Raw genomic sequence first — 22,271 nt, 5'->3', positions numbered from 1 at the left:
AAGCTGGAAATACAAGCTTCTGAATTTTTTTATAGAAAATTTCCTACTAAAAAGATAACTGAATTTTGTGTACTAGAAGTTTACACTATGGTCAATCCAGAGAATACACTATGATCAATCCAGAGAATCATCAAAGTTGTTCCTAAACTGAAGATTATTCCTAATCTGAACATGTCACAACATTTCTGTCAAAATTTCAAACTTGACAGTAAATATAGTGGAAACTGAAGATTGCTCCTAAACTGAAGATTATTTAGGAACACACTTGTTCCAACTTGATGTTGATTTAGGAACACAATCTTCACTGCGAGTATAAAAAATAACTACTCCATGTTAATTTAGGAGTACTTAATTGATTCTACACTAAACCAGCGCCGTGATTCTACTCCGTGAAGGTGCTCGCTCTGTCTTCTAAATCTAGTGAACATTTCTGAATTTAGCTACGCATACCTCTATCTACACATACATGAGCGGCTAATCTGCTAACTACACGCACCTCGTTCGAAATCGTTTTGCAGGGCATCCTGTTGGTTCGAGCTGGCCTTCTTCCTGGTGCACATGGTTCGAGCTGGCCTTCTTCCTGGTGCACACGGTTCGAGCTGGCCCTACTGAATACAGCAATGCAGAGAGCTAAACTTGATCAAATGATTTGGAGCATTCTGGAGCTAAACTTGCAGGGCATTCTGACTGTAGCTGCAAGTTTGATCAAATGATTGTCAAGATTTATGTAGGCAGTAACTGACAATCATGTACAGAAAAAGAAATAAGCACAAATAGTGACTTAGAATTGATGTTAATTAGAGCATCATGGCAGCATCATTGTATAGTGAATTTACTCTGTATTGAAATTATTCTGTATAGTGTCTAAATCCAGTTTTACAATTTCGGAGTACTACTTCTTGCAAGCAAACATATTATACTGGACATATTAGAGCAAGCAAGAATTTAAGCAGCAAGGAGTAGAGCAAGCAAAAACATCATGAATCCAAAACAAGATTTTGCTGAGTATTTTTACTGTTTGCAGCAAACTAAAATTATCTTGGAAAGTGTCCACGGAATTTTAGTCAAAGAGGCATGTCCTTTTCAAAAACATCATGAATCCAAAATCTAGGAGACAAACTTTGTGTAAAACATTCTGAATTTTTACACTAAACATTTCTGAATAACTAATTCAGTCTGAACGTGTCACAACATTTCTGAATCAACATTTCTACAGTAAACCAGAGCAGGGATTCTACTCCATGAAGCTGTTGGCTCTGTCTTCTAAATCTAGTGAACATTTCTGAATACAGCAATGCAGAGAGCATCAAGCGGTAATAGAGAGCAGAGAATGGAAATCTATGACATGGTAAATAATTCGATTAGTAAAATGGCCTTCAGTCCATGAAAGTGCAGAGCTTAAGCTCTATTCAGCAAATGAAAACAGCAGTACAAGGTCTGGGCCAGCTAAAGCAAACATTCGACCTTGAGGAACTCAGGGGCGGGCTCGACGGGGGTGGGCAGGAGCGCGAGCCTCCGGTGCGCTGCGGCGTTGCACACCTCCTCGAGGACCTCGGGCATAGTGACCAGCCGGCCCACGGTGGAGGCGTTGGCGTTGACGACGGCCACGGCCAGGCCGCTCGAGTTGGCGCAGCTGGACACGATCCGGCTTACCGCCTGCGCGGATGACTCCTTGGCCACCGTCTCCCGCTGCGCCATCGCGGCCGCGCCCCACGCCACGGGGGTCGGGGCGATGGTGCCGGGGGGAGGCGGGGGCCAGAAGGCCGCGTCGCCGGCCGCCAGGCCGAGGGCTGGCCACGCTTCTTCCATCAACACTAGGAGGGAGGGGGTGGGCGCGAGCAAGATACACGGCGGGAGGAAGAAGAAACAAGGAATGAAAGAGGGGAGATTCGGGAGGCAGGCAAGGGAGGCAGCGGAGCTACGCGAGGCAAAAGGGAGCGGCAGAGGAGGCGGCTACAGCTGCGGCGGAGGACGCGTGAGAGAGCAGAGGAGCAGCGCGGCGCAGGGGAGCTCCGGCGTCCATGCGCTTCTGTCGGAGCGGCGGAGCATCAACTGGAGAAGACGAGGAGTACGGGTTGTGTCGGGAGATTGGGGAGGTTTCTTTTGTAAAATTGCCACGCGGACAACTTTTCCCGTACGGAGGGAGTAAAGATTAGAGAAAATTCTTTATTTGACATTATCTTAAAATCTGCTTCCTTATTTGATACTGAAATTTTTTTTCTTCCCTATTTGACACAAGTTCTAAATTTTATTCCTTATATGATATTTCCATCCATTTTAAGCCTAAATGACACCTGAAAAGACTCTTTTGCCCCTAATGTGGTATGTGTGTGGGGGCAATAGCACACACACACAACATCAATGCGAGGGCAAAAGCACACACGCAGCAACACATACACATGCACCAACACACACGCAACAACACGCACGTGCGCGTGTGCGCACACACACACACGCAGCAACACACATGCACGCGCACACACATGCAGCAACACACGCACGCAGCACACACACAGCAGTAGCACACACGCAGGCCGCACATAGGCACGCAACAGCACACACACACGCACGTACACACGCAGAAGCAAACACACACGCAGCAGCCCACATACACATACACACATGCAGCAGCAGCACACATGTGTGCGTGCACCCACACACGCACCAGCACACACGCGTGCGCACATACACATACCGCGCATGAGGGGCAAAATCGTCTTTTCAGGTGACATTTAGGCTTAAAATGGACGAAAGTGTCGTATAGGGAATAAAATTTAGGACTAATATCAAATAAGGAAGAAAAAATTTTCCAGTATCAAATAAGGAACCAGATTTTAAGACAATATCAAATAAGGAATTTTCTCAAAATATTACGTACAAAATCAAGATAGGACGGGCGCCCAAGCTAGCGCTACCATGTGCTCCGCCTGTGTGCACGACAACAGTTGCCGCAACAACAGCAGCTGTCCTTCAAGGGTCCTCATCGAGAGGGGTAAGTCGGTGATGGGCGACGTTTTCTCTGCCTTGCGGCAGTGGTAGGCGGAGCACTAGAGAAGGGCACGAAATTCCAGGTACTACCCACCCGCGAGCCATTTTTCTTTGCTCCCCAATGGTTGTTTAGCTACAATCTTCCTTCCCAATCTCGGAGTGGTTTTACCTTCAATCTTTTAGAAATAATAATGGGCCAGGCCCATGTAGAATTTCTGAAATCTCAAACTAGGCCCATGAATAAATGGTAAGTGGTGGTTTTAAAGTTTAGTACAACTCAGAAAGTTGAGACGGTGTGAGATGTTAATCTCTATTCCTAATGGAGCAGTTAGTAGTCTCGCTTCCATTTTTTTAGTTCCACCTCCAATGGTTTTTTTTGGTACTTTCTCCCACCTCTGACTTAGCCACCACAAACTGAAAAAACCTCCTCCTAAAGCCCCAACCCACACCCATCCACGTACAACCGAAAATAAATCTACGAAGGTTAACCAACGAAAAAGGACCTACGAAGGTTAACCAGCGACAAAAATCGGTACGCCGCCCCTCCTCTCGATCCATCCCTTCTGGCTGCGTTTTCTCTTTCCCTCGTCTCCCACTCCGCCGCCGCCGCTGCATCTCCTACTCCGCCGCTGCCCGTACTGCTCCACCGGACGGGCCTCTTCTTCGAGCGCGGCGGCAGGAGCAACTCCACCTCTCCACTCCCCCACGCGAGAACGCTCCTAACCCCACCAACATGCCTGGCCGCCACTAGGGTTTCTTACCCTCGCTGCCCCGCCGCCACCTCTCCTCACTTTTCCCCACCGCCGTCTGGAGCTACTTCGTCAACAACGTCAATGGGGGCTTTCGCGAGACCTCCTGGCCTTCTGCCACCTCCGCCGAGTTCGTCCCCCAGGCTGATATACTGCGATCGGGACGCCGTTGGATCCTCTGTCGTGGGCCCACGTCCCAGTCCTCTCCTTCCTCTCACAGTTCATGTAGCCCCTACATCCTCCCCTGATTGTCCAGGTTAGTTGCGAGGGGCTCGTAATCTGCAAGTTCCTAATTTTGAATTGGTTGTGTGTAGTTGTGCTGCAGGCACTTCACGGATGAGATTTTCTCATGCTGTTCTCACCTCCTCACGTCGTGCAGCCTCCACACGCGAAGCCACCGAGGCAGGAATCGGAAGTGCCAGTCTGTGCATCGTGTTCTCACGCCAACCCCAAGGTCATCTAGCTGCCCTGTTAAAAGAATTATGTGTATCTTTTCAGTATTAGTCTGACAGATTCATGTGTATCTTTTCAGTATTCAAAATTAGGCAATTCAAGTGATACATATATTGTTTGGAATTTCGTTGCTAGGCCATGATCGGTTCAATTTATCCATCGTTTAATGTTTTCATTTTTCAAGATGTACAGTAGTTACTTCTATGGAATTGTACTAACAAGATTATATTCTGCTTCGTTAATGTCCAGATGCAAGTTGATGAATGGCTGTTCATTTTACTTGAGAAGAACTAATTCACATGTTCAAGAACAACTGCAGGAGTATAATTTCATAAGCCTTTGTACTGAATGCAACATCCACGTGATGAATTACAGTTTATTTGGATGGTACTATATTTTTTGGTCATGTCGATAAAAGGATAAATACATTTTCTCTCAATATTTTATTTGCATCTTGTCGTCGTCGAATTGGAGGCGTAAATGTATTTTTTTTAGGTAACTCGAAGCCCAGACCAACATAAAGTGTACTGCATTCAAGCTAAAATTCTTTGCATAAAATAGTGTGAACCAAATAATCCTAGGTATCTTGATATAATGGTTTCTGAAGGCTTGGAAATCACACAACTTGCCTTGGACGCTTATTAACTTATAGTATTATAAACTGTCATTGTAAAGGTGGTTGCCTGTCATTGTAAAGGTGGTTGCCTCTGTACCGAATTGCTCCTCAATTTTGTAGATTCAAGCTGTTGTTTATGCTCATAGGACTACTAGAGAAGATTTACATGTAGCCTGAGAAGAAGACTGATAAAGATCTTGATTGTATCAGGCTATGATTTGGAGAGGTCGCTCTTGATTTTATTTGCATGTGCCACTGGATGTGTACATGTACTTTAGTCGGAATGTGTGCATCATCTAATTTTGACTCAATCTAGGTAGAAAGAAAATGCATCCAACCAAAGGGAACATCATATATTGTTTGTTGCCAATGTACGATACCTAGGCCTGAACACTAACCTAAGGTTCATGTTTCTCCTTCTTAGCTTATTTTAAGAGGAACCGGGCATGTTTGCTTCTGTCTTTCATCATTGGCTAACAAGCAAATTTTCTAGCTTTCGCAAACTCTTCTTGTTGCAGTGGATGAGTTGGATATGATATTCCTCAATGTGTACCTGGATTATCTTTGGGCACCTAATTTTTGGGTAGGTGTTAATTTTGCTCAAACTGTCTGTTTTATTATTCTAGCAGCCCGCTTCGCTTTGGTTCCTAATTTTGCCGGAGAGATTCACACTGTCATTCATATTATGAATATAGTTCATAACCAGTATTCTCTTTTATCTAATTATATGTACAAAAAGGAGTACTCTGAAGTGAATTCATGCTATGTTAACAGTCTAACAAACATCTTGGAGGTGTGAATGCTTTCTTGGGTCTGACAAGTAATCAATAATTGATGGTATACTGGGATTTTTCTCATACTTCTAGCACTTCCTCATTGACAATAAAGCAAGTACTATCACAACAAAGGCTGTTACCTCCAGGTATTTTTTTTCAACTATAATCCTTCCAGCTTTAGGGACTGCTCAATTGGATCTGCACAATCCAACAAAATAAATGTGCATAGTGTCTGCGACACTTTCTTCCTATCATCACGAAGGTAGTTGTAGGAGTAAAAAAGTATGTCATACTATTTTTTCAGTTCAAGCCAAAAGGCTAGGATAGGTAATACTTGTTTTTATAGTACTTGTGCAAAAAGTATGTCATATTGTTTGTTCTAGATGATTTTGATGAATTTTACAACCTTATTTTCAGTTGTATACCCCAAGAAATGGTCTGCTTTCATGGGGCTTATTGAATCCAGGAAATAACTGTGAGTAGTAGCGAACCAGACATGAAAAGTTTCAGAGAACTACGAAAACTCTGGTCAGTTTTGTCGGGATCTTGTGACACAGTTCCAGGACTCTATTGACTAAGGTAATGATATATGTGTGTGATTTATCCTGTTAAAACTTTTAGTGTTCACTTAGGGGTGAGTGCAACCAGTAACTGAATTTAGACTACGAACTAGAGTATGACAGTAAAGTCAGGAGCATGATGGAGAACACATGGGACATTGAGGACTAATGGTCAACACGTAAATCTTGCTTTACATACAGTTCAATTCCAAGTAGTCTGATACATAGATGGCGAGGGGAGTGCTGATTTGGGGTTGATTTTGGTAATTATATATTTTCCTTGATGACTGTCATTTTGTTGTCTTACATGTGCTATATGATATGCATAACAACTTGAGAGCACCTTTGCTTCTCTTGATGTAATTCCATTATAGGGCCGTGCGTTGAACATGCTTCTTTGATGATAAGTAACAGACTTCTTCCTCCAATGGCTGAAACAAGCTTTGTGATTTACTCCTCTAATTCTCTTTTGACATGCTGATTAATTCCTAGCAATTTTCTAGAGTAAATCCATTCCCCTGCCACCTATAATGGAATTTCACGTGTTTTACTTGCATGAACCAAACATATATGTGCGCTGACTACAGGCCAAAGCCTAAAGAATTCCTTGAACATCAAATACATATAGAATGCACAACACATATTAGTACAATGCCCGTGCGATAATTTTCTTGTAATTTAGAATGCACAATACATAAAGAGTTCCTGTATATATACTCTTACATTGTGATAATTTTCTTGATATCTTTTTAATGCCAGCCTCTTTCAGTTAGTACAATGATCAAGGATCTCATTTGAGTATGGGTTTGCACATCTGAGTGCTGGTGATCTTCTTTGTGAAGAAGTTAAAGTGATATGGAGCAGGTAACAATCTTCTTTCAGTTTCTGTAAATATACTCTTACGTTGTAATAATTGTCTCGATATCTTTTTAATGCCAGCCTCTTTCAGTTAGTACAATGATCAAGGATCTCATGTATGAAGGAAAGCTTGTGCCTTTTGAGATCATTGTCATGCTAATTAGTAAAGAACATGCTTGTGATTGGAAATAATATGTTTCTGATTGATGGATTTCCGCAAAATGAATAACTTCCAATCATACGAGAATATTTAAGAATGCTTCTATGTACATTCGATAGTGCCAATAGCAGATCAATCTCTTGTTGTGTGCTTCACACATGTGCATTTGTTTAACAGATTAAAATTGACCATGAGTTCGTACTATTAATTGAAGGCTCAAGGGAAGAGACAGTGGCATATTCTTCGTTGAAATCAGGTGCGTGCTTTTGATTAATTAGACCCAACCTGTCTTGTTTGATTGCATGTCACCCAATTTCGTTGTCTTAGGGGAATAGATGATGACACATGGACACCATTCAGTGGGAGTTTGATGTTTTTCAGGAATGAATTCCACTCGTTATGCAATAACACTATGAGAAAAGTAGGGAAATGCTGGACCTCTGCAAAATGTGCTCGTTCACCTCGCGGTCTCACCCCCAAAACAGAGGAGAGGAGCAGGGAGCTCCTCTCTCACACTCGTCGGCTCCAAGGAGCTCCGCCACCACATAGTGTTATCTCCACGCCACTAATATCCATTGTTGCATCTTGTAATTATTAATTTGGAATAAATCATGCAATTGGCATTTATATATGCTTTACTCTGTCTTTTTTGTAGGCAAACCAAGGCTGCAACGTTTGAATATTATACTCAGTCAGTTGCTCGACTACTTACAGTCCTATTACTTGAGACTTAATACTTGGTCAGCTGCCGTGTACATTGTTCTGACATAAATGACACCATGTCTATGTGCAAGTCTGAAGGAACTTACCATCTAATATGTCTAATTAGTGTGGTACATGCTTCAGTACTGCAAGTTGGAGTAGCAAGTAAGTATACATCAAAAGAAAGTACTGCTTCAGTACTACTCCCTCCGTTCCAAAATAGATGACTCGACTTTGAGTTAGTACAAAGTCGAGTCATCTATTTTGGAACGGAGGGAGTACATGCTTAGTACTGACCATCTAAAAAGATGTCTAATTAGTGTGCACGAATCAGGTTAAACCCGCATGCCTACCTGCACATTGGTACTCATACCTGGCTGTGATAGAAGTTTCATCTTGAGATTCAATTCTTTGATTTATGATGCCCATTCATATGCACAATGAGAACATATATCCTTCTTACTAATCTCTGTTTTTTTAAGTTGAAACTATTTCTTTGTTACTTCATGTATGTGAAGTGCAATCATAGTCTGTCACAAACTTGTTTGAGGATGGCAAAAGACTGACCTTTTGCGGGGCAGAGAAAAGACCGGCTTATTTTATTTTAACACAACATAGCAAGCTCCATATATTTCAGTTAGTACATGGCAGGATGCAGACTATGTGCAGTATTAGTGGTGTATGGTTAGACTCCAAAATTGCAGTATTAGTGGTGTTTTAAAGAGAAAGGTTCGTAAATGATGTTGTTTTCTACTAAGAAATTTCAGTAGTCGGTGTAACCATTGAGTGCCAATGTGATGGGCATTTAAGATTTAGATTCAGAACTGTGGGGTTCAGCACAGATGGCTTCACTTCAATATTTTTTCCCATGTGGTTGCTGGATGCATACATATCTATGTACGCTGGTACATATCCATCCATTCAACTTCAGTTTTGATGCATCTTGTATAATGAAACCTACATTATGTGGAGAAATTTAGACATATAAGAGTATCTGTAAGCCAACCACATACCACACATTTTAAAGGCTTATTTTCTCTACATCTATACTAGCTTGAACAAAGTATTTCTATTTTCTTTTTATTTGTTGCCAAAATTGAAGGAATGTCGATATGGTGTATTTTTACAACAATCAGCGTGTTGACTTGGAGCTTGTCCATTTGCGACGCACTTCTTATTCTTGGATTAAGCCTAATGCTTGCTCTACCAATAATGTAGTACTGTTGTGAACTCATAGGTGAAACCATTCTCTATCCAATACAGAGTTAGCATAGCTGAGCATGATTAGGAGGGAAGGATTATTTGGATTGCTTTACGTAGACTGGCATGGCTGATCTTCCCTTCCATTATTATTGCTACTTTATGTTTTAATTCCATTGTTCTTCACTTGATCTTGGGATCTATGTTCCAGTGACTTCCTGAACTTTTACTTGCTGATGAGAAGTTTCTATTTTATTTTTTCTTTCACTTGATCTTTAGGTTTACAGGGTTAATGGATCCATGTTTCAGCGACTTTGTAGAAGTGTGTTTACTTATCTTGCTTTTGTTGCTACCGCTGGTGAAGACAAACTCCAGAAAAGGGAGTGAAATAAGAAAGACGAGAGGTTGCACAAGATGAGTAATGCTGGGTAGCGGTAGAGGCTGATACTATGATGATGATGCGTATCTGACCATTAGTATGTTTCCCATCAAGGAAACCTATAATTTCTATTATGATACAGAGTTTCTATTATGAGGTGTATTTCTCATAAAGAATGTGAATTCTGCATGATAGTGTTTTGGAAACGTGAAGGTTTTATGCAAAGACTGACATTTAAGAAAGGATGTATTAAAATGTAAACCCCGGTAGATACTCCTAAAGTCGAAGTTGATCAGGCAATAGTAAATTTTTTTCCGAGCACTAAACTACCGTTTCGGGTTTTGCTTAATATTGTTATTCCTCATAGGATGTTCAAGAGGAACACCATTCAGAATTTCCTCATAGGGTTTTGCTTAACTTAGATTAGGATGGGGTTCCTTTGACCTTATGGTTATGTATATAACAAGGACCTATTACGTATCCTTTTTCCACTCAGAAATCTTTGAATTAAAAGTGTGTTGCAAGTCAAATGCACCACTGATATACAGTAGACACAATTCGTGTTAAACCATTGAAATGTTTATGACCCTTTCCAATGCACGGACAGTTAACTAATCCGATACGCCATCATCTCTCGAGGTAGTGATAATCATCTTATTTTTTTCAATCAGATGTACAATACGCCATCATCTCTCGGAGTATGTGGGGAAGTTTAGAAAAGATGCAGCAATGGTGTGGTGAGATGACATACATTCTATGTGACGACAATGCACATGCTACTTTGTATTTTATTTATTTATTAAATGTATTTTTATTTGTTAACTTTTGTAGGTCAGAGATAATAAAAATTGATGGCTTCGGATGATGCTTTGAAAATTTCCATTGACAAAGTCGCAGATGTAACTATGAGCGATTGGACTCAAAAGTCATCCAATTTTACACAATGAGATGCATACAAATAATTATTCTTTCCTTGTATATATGTTGCACATGATAATACTTTTTTTCGAGGGGTATATGATAGAGATGGAGATAGATTAGGTTGATGTTCAAAAAGAATCCTTCGACAAGGGCCTGCGTCAATTTCGTTGGAAGGAGTAAAAAATTCACAGAATTTTATACAACAATCATAAAAAAGTTAAAAAGCCCGTGGCAACGCACGGGCATTCTACTAATGTTCCTTTAGATACAAATCAATACTCAATAGTATTTTGTTTATGGCAAGTCAAATCAGATGTGTTGAGTATATGTGTTGTGCATATCTATGTATTGGGCCCACCTCTCCTGGTTAACCTGGAACATTCCAAAGCCTAAAGAATTCCTTCAAGCTTAGGGGTTGCATAAGCGAACGAGCGGGAAGTAAGGTGGAGAGTAAAGCTATAAAAAGTAGGGTGGACAACAAGACTCGACTCACCCTTGTCTGATTTAGGCGCTGCAGACACAGGTAATGAAGGGTGACACAGGGAGTGGCAGAGAGGCACTTGCGATGGAGGTACGTGTCTAGATTCTCCCTCGTCTCCATAGACATGAAAGAGATTGCCGAGGTGTGATCTTGAGGGGGCTTGCTATCATATGGGGTTTGCGCTTGGACATGCAAGATGTGCTTTCTACTGTTAAATATATATGGCCATGGCTTGTGGTGTACTGTGTGAGGAGCCCATGGAGTGACGGCGTGAAAGCGAGTAACCATGATTACCATTCCGTACCAAGCATGTGGTACATTTAAATTTGTATGTCGCAAGTCACCGTAGCAACGTGCATACCATAATGAAATGAAATAAGTTTATGGTTACTGTCATTTTAGTTAACCAGGTCTTTGTTTTAGTTTCTTTTTCTCCGGTATACATCACATTTTTTTTTCTTTATGTTCCTTTGCAGTCTCAAAACTGTTACCTTCGTTGGAGCCAAAAAAATCATTGCACTAAGTGCGTCTTTCATTATTTGTAAATCAGAAATTTAGTGTGCGGTCATTTCTCGTTGTATTCCATCTGTATTCGACGCAGCTAGGGTTACCCCAAGTCGCCTGGGTGGCAGCGGCGGGGGCGGGGGTAAATATGGATTTAGTCTGTGTTTCTTGCTATTATTGTCACACACGCTATACAATTTTGAGAGAGAGAGACATTAGCCACATGACAAGAGTGAAGGTTGAGGGGAAGAGTCGCCTGGGTAGCGGCGTTGGGGGGGGGCAAATATGGTTCAGTTTGCGTTTCTTGCTACTATTGTCACACGCTATACAATTTTGAAAGAGAGATTAGACACATGACGAGAGTGAAGGTTGAGGGGAAGAGTCATCGGGAGAAGGACGTTAGTTTTTCTTCTTCTAAGATTTACCTTCTTGTAAGGAGAGGGTTGTTGAGGACAAGATGTTATTTTGTCTTCTTGTAAGGGTCACCTCTTTGTAAAGAGAGGATGGTTAAGGAGACACACCCCAGAGGAAAGGAGTGAGAGAAATAGTTTGTCGTTATATGAACAAAAATCACACACCATTATGTTAATAAACATTTTTGGATTAAAACATTATTTAATCCACATTGTGAAAACACATGGACATTTCTGTTTCGAGGGAAGGGAGGCGGCGGGGACAAGAGCAGACATGCTCCATCGATGGTGTGGAGAGGAGGAGCGCCAACGCTGTGGAGGGGAGAGGAGGAGGTGATTGTGGCAGGGAGAGGAGGAGCCGGCCTATTCCGTCGAGAGGAGGGGAGTGGTCGGGCGACGGTATTGAGCAAAGGGGAGGCGCCATGGAAACGATGATTGTGTGGAGACAGTGAGAGGATTGCCCTGTCGTGCGGCCTCTTTGTGGTGAGTATATGTTATTTCAATGAGCATAGATGATTAAATTTATATATCCCATTATCATAATAAACAAGAAACAAGCATTTGTTTTTGTTATCACTATATTCAAGATAATATCAATTTAGGAAATTGCAGAGATGTGTCTGGGTATTTTGTTTTTGATTGTATGCTCTCATGGAACGGTAATGATTTGGTTTGTCCGGTTTGCACGATGAGTATTATTCGTTGCACATTTTGAGACCTTTCACAAAAATATCGTGCTAACTACATATATTACCCTTGCAGCATAGTTTTGAGCTAAGAAAGTTCTTATTATTCTTTGCTTAAATATCATGTGAATAAAGTTAAAGACAACATTTCTGATATTGTGCAAAATATCTTAAGGGTATCAAGTAGATGTTAATTTATAAGAGATTATTAGTTAGATCACCGCTCTCAATATATACATTGTCAAATTACCTTTTTATCAACTTATATCGTAAGTGAGGTGGACTTCAATTATTACATGATTGTTACTGGTTATCTTTGGTATACATGTAAAATTTAACATGCATATATATAACTTCAAAAAAATATTTCAAAAGCCCGTGGCAACGCACGGGCTTTCTACTAGTAACAGAAATAGAAGACTGAAAGTGCGTTATATCGACTAGAGGGGGGTGAATAGGCGATTTTTATGGAAGTCTTCAAAACGTGGAAGTTATGAAGACAAACAGTAGAGATATGCCTATTACTATGCAGCGGAAGTTAGACTACACTAGGCAAGCCATGGTCAAGTATCAACAGAGTGAAAGCACAGTGACAAATAGTTGTAGTGTAATTAGGATCAGGTAGGAAGATACTATGAAGCCAAACAGATCATACACTCACGTTGTGAAGACAAACGATAGAACAGACACGCAATGACTTCACAGTGAGTGATCAGTAAGTAAAAGGAACTAAAGATGAAACCAGTGACTCGTTGAAGACAATGATGTGTTGGACCAGTTCCAGTTGCTGTGACAACTATACGTCTGGTTGGAGCGGCTAGGTATTTAAACCTTAGGACACACAGTCCCGGACACCCAGTCCTGAACACGCAGCTCAGGACACCAAGTCCTCACCGTATTCTCCTTGAGCTAAGGTCACATAGTCCTCGCCCAATCACTCTGGTAAGTCTTCAAGGTAGACTCCCAAACCTTCACAGACTTCGTTCACTGGCAATCCACAATGTCTCTTGGATGCTGTGAACGCGACGCCTAACCGTCTGGGGATGCACAGTCCTCAAGTGTAATAAGTCTTCAGATCACACAGACAAGAAGACTTAAGTGATGCCCAATGTTCTCTGGCTCTGGGTGGTTAGGGCTTTATCCTCGCAAGGAATTCTCTCTCAAAGGCTTCGAGGTGGGTTGCTCTCAAACGACAAAAGCCGTACTCTCAATCTGAGCAGCCAACCGTTTATGGTTGTAGGGGGTGGGCTATTTATAGCCACTTGGCAACCCGACCTGATTTGTCCGAAATGACCCTGGGTCACTAAGGAACTGACACGTGTCTCAACGGTCAGATTTCAAACTCTCATGGCAACTTTACTTGGGCTACAAGCAAAGCTGACTTGTCCGGCTCTGGACAAGATTCGCTCTCATTGTCTTCACTCGAAGACATAGGTTTTTGGTTTAGGCATCACTTCAGTCATTCTGACTGGTTCTCCTGGACCCCACTTAACAGTACGGTGGTTCCTATGACTCAACACAAAAGAAAAAGAACTACGAAAGATCTAAGTCTTCGAGCTCCATAGGCTTCATAACGTGTCTTCTTTTGTCATAGTCTTCAATGTGAATATCTTCATATACCACCTTTGACTTCAATGTCTTCATACATTTTTAGGGGTCATCTCTGGTAGTAAAACCGAATCAATGAGGGACTTCTACCTGTGTTATCCTGCAATTCTCACAAACACATTAGTCCCTCAACTAGGTTTGTCGTCAATACTCCAAAACCAACTAGGGGTGGCACTAGATGCACTTACAATCTCCCCCTTTTTGGTGATTGATGACAAACTAGTTGAAGTTTTCAACGGGGAATATAGTCTGTGAAATTGTAAAGGATAAGGAATTGTCTTCATAAGTTGCAAGGGCTCCCCCTGAAGATGTGCATATAAGTTAATTTGCTTTTGGAATGCAAATGCACATGGCAGGTTGTACTTGTGGAGATCCACTTCAGCTTATGATGACAATCCACTATGCATGTGAAAGTATATGAAGATAATGACATGCATAATGGAAAATGGACGTCTGCAGAATGAGATAAGTGCGGAATTTATCGTCGCACATGCGGAATTTATCTTCGCATAACAGGGTGGCAAACAAGTAGCAGACGACCATCTGGTTTAAGTGTTACAACTCATAAGAACCAAATGTAGCAAAAAAACGAGAGTTGTAAGCACGAAGCAAAATATAAGGCACCCGCCCATATGAACCCGCTTGAAGACTATCAATCTCATATGCTTCTCCCCCTTTTGTCAGTAATGACCAAAAAGGTTTGAAGACATAGAGCCTCTACTCGTTCCCATGAGGAGTAGATGAAGTAGCAGGGTTGTTGGCGTTGTTTGGCGGTGCAGAAGAGCTTGGAGGTGCTGAAGCAGGTGGCGGTGAGGTAGCATCGTCTTCTTCATCAATGATTCTGGCAGTGACTGTGGCAGCAGAGGAAGAAAACTCAGAGTCTTCAAGAGATGGAGTCCCCAGTAGCACAGCTCTTCGAGGAGGTGTGGAGTCAAACTTGAATCTCTCAGTGAAGCCATCCTCTTGAAGATCAGCTTCAGAAAGCATCATCGTTAGCCCTTTCCATGTGCGGCGACAGGTTTCATGGGCAACGAAAGCGTTCTTGGTGGCAAGATTTCGGATGCGATTTACATCCACCAAGAGGCTTTTCATCTGTCTCTTCAACCAGTCATGATGCCTATCCTGCTTTTGATGAAGGGCCACAAGAAGCTCTCGGTCGTTGAGAACACGAGTGCGCTTCTTGGGTCTTGAAGCAGTGGCACTGTCAGTGGCTTCAGTTGAAGCAGGGTGTGGTGCACGTGTAGTGCCAGCCAAAGGATACACCCTGGAGATGGCTTCAACACCTTCAACGTTTTGAGTGAAGCTCTGGTGTTCTGCATTCTGAAGACTCAGAGGTTGCTTGGCAGGTTCAGGATATATGGCTTCAGCAGAGGTATCCACATCAGGCAAGAAGATCCGATGGTTGCGGGCTGAGGGCTGATACGAGATGGCAGAGTGAAGCTTGATCAGCCTCATTACCCAAGGAGCATAGAACTTTAAACCAAATAAATCTGAGCCTGATGCAGCAAGTTGGCGTATGAAGAAATCCTGTGCGTTGAAGCATTTGCCATGAAGGATACAGAATATCAGAGTCTTCATTGCACCCTCGATCTTGGCATTTGGAGAGTGTCCTTTAATGGGCCAGAGAGTCCGCCGGATAATGTGATAGATGGTCCTGGGCAGGTACTCAAGGTCTTCAACGAAGAACTCTGTGGATAAGGAGCATCGTGGGGCAATGGCTTCATCATGGAGAGCATCTGACTCATATTTGGTTCAGGCCTCTGAAATATGCTCTCAATAGCTTCAATGTGTAGCCGACATCCTTGCTCGAAGAATTCGCCTGGAGTGGGTAGGCCAGTGAGCTCAATGATATCAAATGCATTGGCTTCGTGATGAACGTTGCCGGTCATCCACTCCAGGACCCAAGTCTTCGGATCTCTGTTGTATCCTTTGATGTGCAGTGTGGCATAAAATTGTAGCAGGAGCTCTTCGTTCCAGTGCTCTTCATCAGTAATGAACTGTAGCAGACCCACTTGTTTGAAGCAATCCAACGCTTCCTCTAGACAGGGTAGACCAGCAATGGCTTCAACATCAAGGCGCTTGTGCGGGAAAATGCGACCTTGGTTGTACAGTATGCAAGAGTAGTAGCTGCGCTGAGGATAGCTCCAGAACCTATCTGATGAAATCCTTTCCCTTGAATAGGGGTTCTTGGAGCTATTGAAGAAAGTATTATCTGCCCTGAAGCCATTGATGTTGAAGGAGCCAGGTGCTGATGCGGGACCTGGAAACCTTGGCAGTCTGGGGATTGGCTTCTGGACCTGAGGCCTGTGCTCAACATGATAGTTGAATTGGGGACCTGCAGCAGACTCAGGAACAGAAGTTGTGGGTTCAGTGGCTTCGCTGTCTTCTGAAGCTTTTGCTGGGGAGGGCTCCACACTAGCTTCGTTGTTGGTAGTGGCAGCCTCAAGATTTTCATCCCCCGCTTGACTAGCTGGAGGGTCGGTCACAAGCACGTTCTCCTGGAGAACTGCTTCTTGGTGGAGCAGAGGAGTGGGCTCTTGTGGTGCTTCTTCTGCGGCTGATGCAGCCGGAATGTCTTCAGCATAGACTTGGGGCCTTGGACCTTTGCGAAGCCTGCGGAACGCAGACGACGCCGGTGGGATTGGAGTGGGCTGGGCCTCATAGTCTTCTTCCTCTTGAGGGCGATCCGCCCATGAAGCATCCTGTGCCATTGGCGTCAGTGCACGACCAATGCTGATGTGTTCGCTGTGTTCTAACTGAGGAAGGGCTGCATCATCTTCTACATTGTCACGATGACCAATGTCTTCAACAGTGATGGGATCAGCTGCTGGAATGTCTTCAGCTTCAGGAGCCTCTGTGGAAGCAGGCTCATGAACCGTCAGTTGACGTTCTGCGTCAGGGTGAACCATAGGAATAGGTTCAACTATGAAGGGCTCTGTGGGAGCAGCCTGAGATTTCTTGGTCTTTCTCTTTTTCTTGCTGGGGGCAGTAGGAGAGGCTTCAGACCTTTTCCTCTTCCTGGCTTCAGCCTCAGCAGTTCTTGTCTTCTTGAGCTCTGAAGCTGTTGACCGGCTCTTTGGCTTCGAGCCAGTCGTTGCAGTTGGGAAGACAAGCGGAACTGCTTCCTGCCTTGGTGCCTCTGGTTCGGCTGGAACAGTCTTCTTCTTTTTCTTTGCGGCCATCTTGGGGTCGATGCCAGGACGCCCAAGTGCCTTGCGCTTCTCAGCCTCATTGTAGGCTTGCACACATCTGTCAGCCAGAGTCTTCATTCGCTCCCGCGAACCTTGAGCTTCTGCACGCTTCTTCAGAAAGTTTTCCTTTAGTTCATGCAACATGATCTTAAAGCTCTTCACTTCTTGCACGCTGAGCTTGGCCATATGCTTCTTGAACTGAGCCTTTTCATGATCAATTTTCTGCTTCAGTTCAACAATGCGCTGGGCAATTGCAAGTTCTGAAGCAATAGCGCCTTGGAAGGTGACGCTGAGGCCAATGGGCAGCTGCAGATCTTCGAAGCTGATGTTTGGTGTGGCAAACCAGTCGTCGATGAAGTTGTGGATGATGGCGACATCAAAGAGAGGCAAATTGTTGAAGATTTCAGCTTCTTCTTTGCTCTTGATGAGCTGCTCGAGAGCGTCATCTCCAAGATCTTCATCACTTGACAGGTCAATGGCTTCGCTGCGCAGAATGGCAGCAGCTGTGAGCTCTCTGCCGGTGTGTGGCTGAGGCATCTTGGCCTTCTGGGGCTTGGAGACGCGGGATACGTCTTCGGACTGCACACTGTCTTCAGGAGGTGCAGTTGCCAATGGCTTTGCCCTTGAGATTTTTGGTGAAGGGGCCGGCTTTGAAGCTTTTGGCTTCTTCGACTGCTTTGGCTTCGGTACAGCAGGAGCTTTATCAGACTCAGAGTCAGCTGGAGGGTCATTCACGGTAGTCCCTTGGACTAAGATGCGGGTGATGAGGCCCTCAAGGTTGGCATACGGACCGATGATATTGGGTTCTGTGTCACGTGTGCCATCTGCCCTTGGTGCGGAGGGACCAGGGTTGAAGTCTAACCCCAACTTCTTCTTGTTCTGCTTCACTGAGTTCTGGGCAAACTAGAAGTTGCGCTTGAACAGATTGTCGTCACGACACCAGAGTAGTGACGACGGATGTGCTTCAGCAGGCTGTGGTCCTCGGACCATGCATGGGTAGAAGCCTTGAGCAATGGCTTCATCTCTGGTCCTGGGTATGAGGTTCTTGTAAAGGATGTCCCCCCATGGTCTCTTGATGGCACTTTTCTCAGCATACTCCTGGGTGACGAAGCGGTATTGGAACCATTGTTCTGCCCAATAGTGTCGAATCCATTGGATTCGGGTCTTGCGCTGACCATAATTCTCTTCAGGATCTGTTTTATACATTTCTGCCAGTTCATCAGGCAGATCTTTGGATGTTCCTCCACGTCTCTGTCTTCCCCCCTTCCTTGCTGCTGTTTCTGAAGCCATAAACCTTAACTTGGAAGGCTTCAAGACGTTCAAAGGCTTCAAAGGCTTTCTTTTGCTGGACCAACAGGAACTGGCTTCAGGAGAATTTATGTGATGCTGTAAGAACTCTGCAAATGAATGCAGACTATGAGAACCAAAGGATTCTCCCACGGACATGTACCTGTGACAGCATTAAGGTGCGAGGGAAGGGGAAGAGGTCATATGCATTCTCAGAAGATTTTGAAGATAAATCAGTTTAGAAGACATTGACCTCATCGTGCGAAGACATTCACTCATAGATAAGAAGTTGGTTCCAGATTTGTATGAATCCACAGATCAGTACAAGTGAGGAATCTAACTACTTTTGAAGCACAAGTGAATATACTAGGCATGTTATAAGATGCAGTTTGAGAGAGATCTAGCTTGTGTGAACAGAAACTGCTTGTGGTAGAAAGTGACAGATCAATAGGATCAACGATGCTGTAAAAAGGCAGTTTTATTTACCACACTGAGAACTGCTAGACGAAGCGAGAGATGAGGCCGAGCAGTTCACTCGTCCGTGCCCTAACTTGGCGACGGAGGAGACCTACGGCGACGGCGGAGAGGACGATGTCCGCGGTCGGCGTGAAGACGGCGTCGGAGAGGTTGCGGCAGCGAAGCGCTTCGTCGCCGGCGTCGTCGAGAGCTAGCGGTGGCACTAGGGTTCGTGCGAGGGTGGAAGAAGAGATAGTTACCGTTGTGAGTGTGTATTTATAGGCACAAGGGCGGCACTGTGCTATTACATAGGTGCCCCTGGTGATTCGCATCTAAGGAACGCATGGCCAGTTTGCGGAAGTTTGGGGTTTGTTCCACGTCCCACGCACACCTGGATTGTCGGGCGGTCGTTCCTGCTTCTCCGGATTTTATGTGGAGGAAAGAGCATTGAAAACAGACTTTATGGTTGTCTCTATATCTTCTGCTGACGAGGACGCAGTGAAGACATTTGACAGTTTCAATAGAATGCATATGACTTGGAGAGGTAGAGTTTGAGATAGAAAGCATAGAGAAGTTAGGGTCCGATCACATTCACTTAGTTCAAAAGATTCAACACGAAGATATAGCTATAAGTGAATGTTGTAGAGGACAGAACACTAGCATATATATATATATATATATATATATATATATATATATATATATATATATATATATATATATATATATATAATCAACATAGTGAAGATAATCATGAAAATATGTTGAGTTCGAAGCCAAACCAAATGTGAAGACATTGCAAGGTAACGCCAAGAGTGAAACACTTCAAAATAGAATGTTTGGTGGTGGCGTTACCCACCGTTTAGGAAGTATTAGACCCAGACACGGCGCACAATTATCGTGGCGCTATGAAGTCAAATTCCACATTAATGTATTCACACTTAGAATGTATGTCTTCATTGATTGAAGATATACTTTACTTTGTGTGTTGCACATCTAAGTCATCATATGCATAAGTGTTAGGATGTGTGCCTGATCATAGGACATTTGAGGATTCCAGGATATTTAGCTCACACCGTAACTTGAAAAACCTCTTCTCATCCAAGGGCTTGGTGAAGATATCTGCCAATTGCTCTTCAGTGTTGACGTGTATGATATCAGTGTCTTCCTTCACAACATGATCTCTGAGAAAGTGATGACGAATTTCAATGTGCTTTGTCTTCGAGTGCTGAACTGGGTTGTTGGCAATCTTGATGGCGCTTTCGTTGTCGCAGTAAAGTGGCACTTGCTTCAGATGAATGCCATAGTCCTTGAGTGTTTGCTTCATCCACAGAAGCTGAGCGCAGCAAGATCCAGCAGCAATGTATTCAGATTCAGCAGTGGAGAGAGATACACAGTTCTGCTTCTTTGAAGACCAACATACAAGTGATCGTCCCAGAAAGTGACATGTGCCTGATGTAGACTTGCGATCAACTTTGTCACCAGCATAATCAGCATCCGAGAATCCAACCAAATCAAACTCTGAGCCCTTTGGATACCATAATCCTAGAGTTGGGGTGTGAGCCAAATATCGAAGAATTCGCTTCACAGCTAAGTGATGCGACTCCTTTGGTGCCGCTTGAAATCGAGCACACATGCAAACACTAAGCATAATATCTGGCCTAGATGCACATAGATAAAGTAAAGAACCAATCATGGAGCGGTATACCTTTTGATCGAACTCTTTACCATTGTCGTCAGGACCCAGATGATGTTTGGCTGGCATTGGTGTTGTGAAGCCTTTGCAGTCTTGCATACCGAACTTCTTCAGGCAATCTTTGAGATACTTCTCTTGAGATATGAAGATGCCATTGCGTTGTTGTCGTATTTGAAGACCAAGGAAGAACTTCAGCTCCCCCATCATGGACATCTGATATTGCTCTTGCATCATATATCCAAACTCTTCACTGTACTTCTGATTGGTGCAGCCGAAGATAATGTCATCCACATATATTTGGCACACAAACAGTTCACCATCATATGTCTTCGTGAAAAGAGTGGGATCTAGGGAACCAGGTATGAAGCCTTTGCTCTTCAGGAAGTATTTGAGTGTGTCATACCAGGCCCTAGGGGCTTGTTTGAGGCCATACAGTGCCTTGTTGAGCTTGTATACCATGTCAGGATGTTTTGGATTTTCAAAGCCAGGCGGTTGTGCAACATACACTTCTTCTTCAATCTTGCCATTGAGAAAGGCACTCTTCACATCCATTTGATATAGAAGTATGTTATGATGATTTGCATAGGCCAGCAGTATGCGTATGGCTTCAAGCCTAGCCACAGGAGCAAATGTTTCATCGAAGTCAATGCCTTCCACTTGAGTATATCCTTGAGCAACGAGACGAGCTTTGTTTCTGACAACTTGACCATGCTCATCTTGCTTGTTGCGGTATATCCATTTGGTGCCTATTATGTTGTGCTTCCGTGGATCAGGACGCTTAACCAGTTCCCATACATTATTCAGCTCAAACTGTTGAAGCTCTTCTTGCATAGCTTGAATCCATTCAGGTTCCATGAAGGCTTCTTCAACTTTCTTGGGTTCTGATATTGAGACGAATGCGAAGTGCCCACAGAAATTTGCTAGCTGAGTTGCCCTTGAACGAGTGAGTGGACCAGGTGCATTGATGCTGTCAATTATTCTGTCAATCTGCACTTCATTGGCAACACGAGGATGTACAGGGCGAAGACTTTGCTCTTGCTGATCTGTGTTGTTGTTGGGAGGAATGTCTTCAGGCTGAGCATTGTCTTCATGTTGATCAGGTGCTGAGATGATAAGTTCTTCTTCAGGATGAGCTTCAGAAGGTATAATCTCTCCAGTTCCCATTAGCTTGATTGATTCACTAGCTGGAATTTCATCTAGCACATTTGGCAGTTGCTCTCTTTGTGAACCATTTGTCTCATCGAACCGCACATCCACTGTTTCAACCACTTTGTAATGAAAGAGATTGAAGACTCTGTAGGAGTGCGAATCCTTTCCATATCCAAGCATAAAACCCTCATGTGCTTTTGGTGCAAACTTTGAGGTGTGGTGTGGGTCCTTGATCCAGCACCTTGCGCCAAATACTCTGAAGTAACTGACATTTGGCTTCTTGCCAGTTAGGAGTTCATAAGATGTCTTGTTCAGAAGCTTGTGAAGATAAACACGATTGATTGTATGGCATGCAGTGTCAATGGCTTCAGTCCAGAATTTTCTTGGAGTCTTGTATTCATCTAGCATCGTTCTGGCCATCTCAATGAGTGTTCTGTT

The 22,271-nt window shown here is 43.4% G+C and overlaps 1 protein-coding gene and 2 long non-coding RNA genes across 4 annotated transcripts; 2 read left to right on the top strand and 1 right to left on the bottom strand.

The window, feature by feature from the left end:
• Positions 1 to 230: 230 nt before the first annotated feature.
• On the bottom strand, positions 231 to 2,060 carry LOC123059454 (RNA-binding NOB1-like protein). Its single transcript, XM_044482026.1, has 2 exons — positions 1,465 to 2,060; positions 231 to 693 (listed from the first exon to the last, which is right to left on the bottom strand). Exons 1-2 carry the CDS (start codon positions 1,807 to 1,809, stop codon positions 631 to 633), a joined length of 408 nt encoding a protein of 135 aa, XP_044337961.1. The 5' UTR covers positions 1,810 to 2,060; the 3' UTR covers positions 231 to 630.
• A 1,862-nt stretch (positions 2,061 to 3,922) lies between these two features.
• Positions 3,923 to 4,347, top strand: LOC123059453 (uncharacterized). Its single transcript, XR_006427451.1, has 3 exons — positions 3,923 to 3,993; positions 4,117 to 4,191; positions 4,270 to 4,347. It is a non-coding gene; the product is annotated as an uncharacterized lncRNA (long non-coding RNA).
• Positions 4,348 to 5,347: 1,000 nt separating this feature from the next.
• On the top strand, positions 5,348 to 7,003 carry LOC123059452 (uncharacterized). 2 transcript variants are annotated; one of them, XR_006427450.1, is made up of 4 exons: positions 5,348 to 5,389; positions 5,581 to 5,728; positions 6,000 to 6,161; positions 6,902 to 7,003. It is a non-coding gene; the product is annotated as an uncharacterized lncRNA (long non-coding RNA). The 2 variants fall into 2 exon arrangements; XR_006427449.1 differs by lacking the exon at positions 5,348 to 5,389 and having other exon boundaries at positions 5,527 to 5,728.
• The last annotated feature ends 15,268 nt before the right edge of the window (positions 7,004 to 22,271 follow it).

This window comes from Triticum aestivum, chromosome 3A, assembly GCF_018294505.1.
Source record: "Triticum aestivum cultivar Chinese Spring chromosome 3A, IWGSC CS RefSeq v2.1, whole genome shotgun sequence".
NCBI lineage: Eukaryota > Viridiplantae > Streptophyta > Magnoliopsida > Poales > Poaceae > Triticum > Triticum aestivum.
Note: the sequence above shows the minus strand (reverse complement) of the source record. Positions and strands in the feature narration are given on the sequence as shown.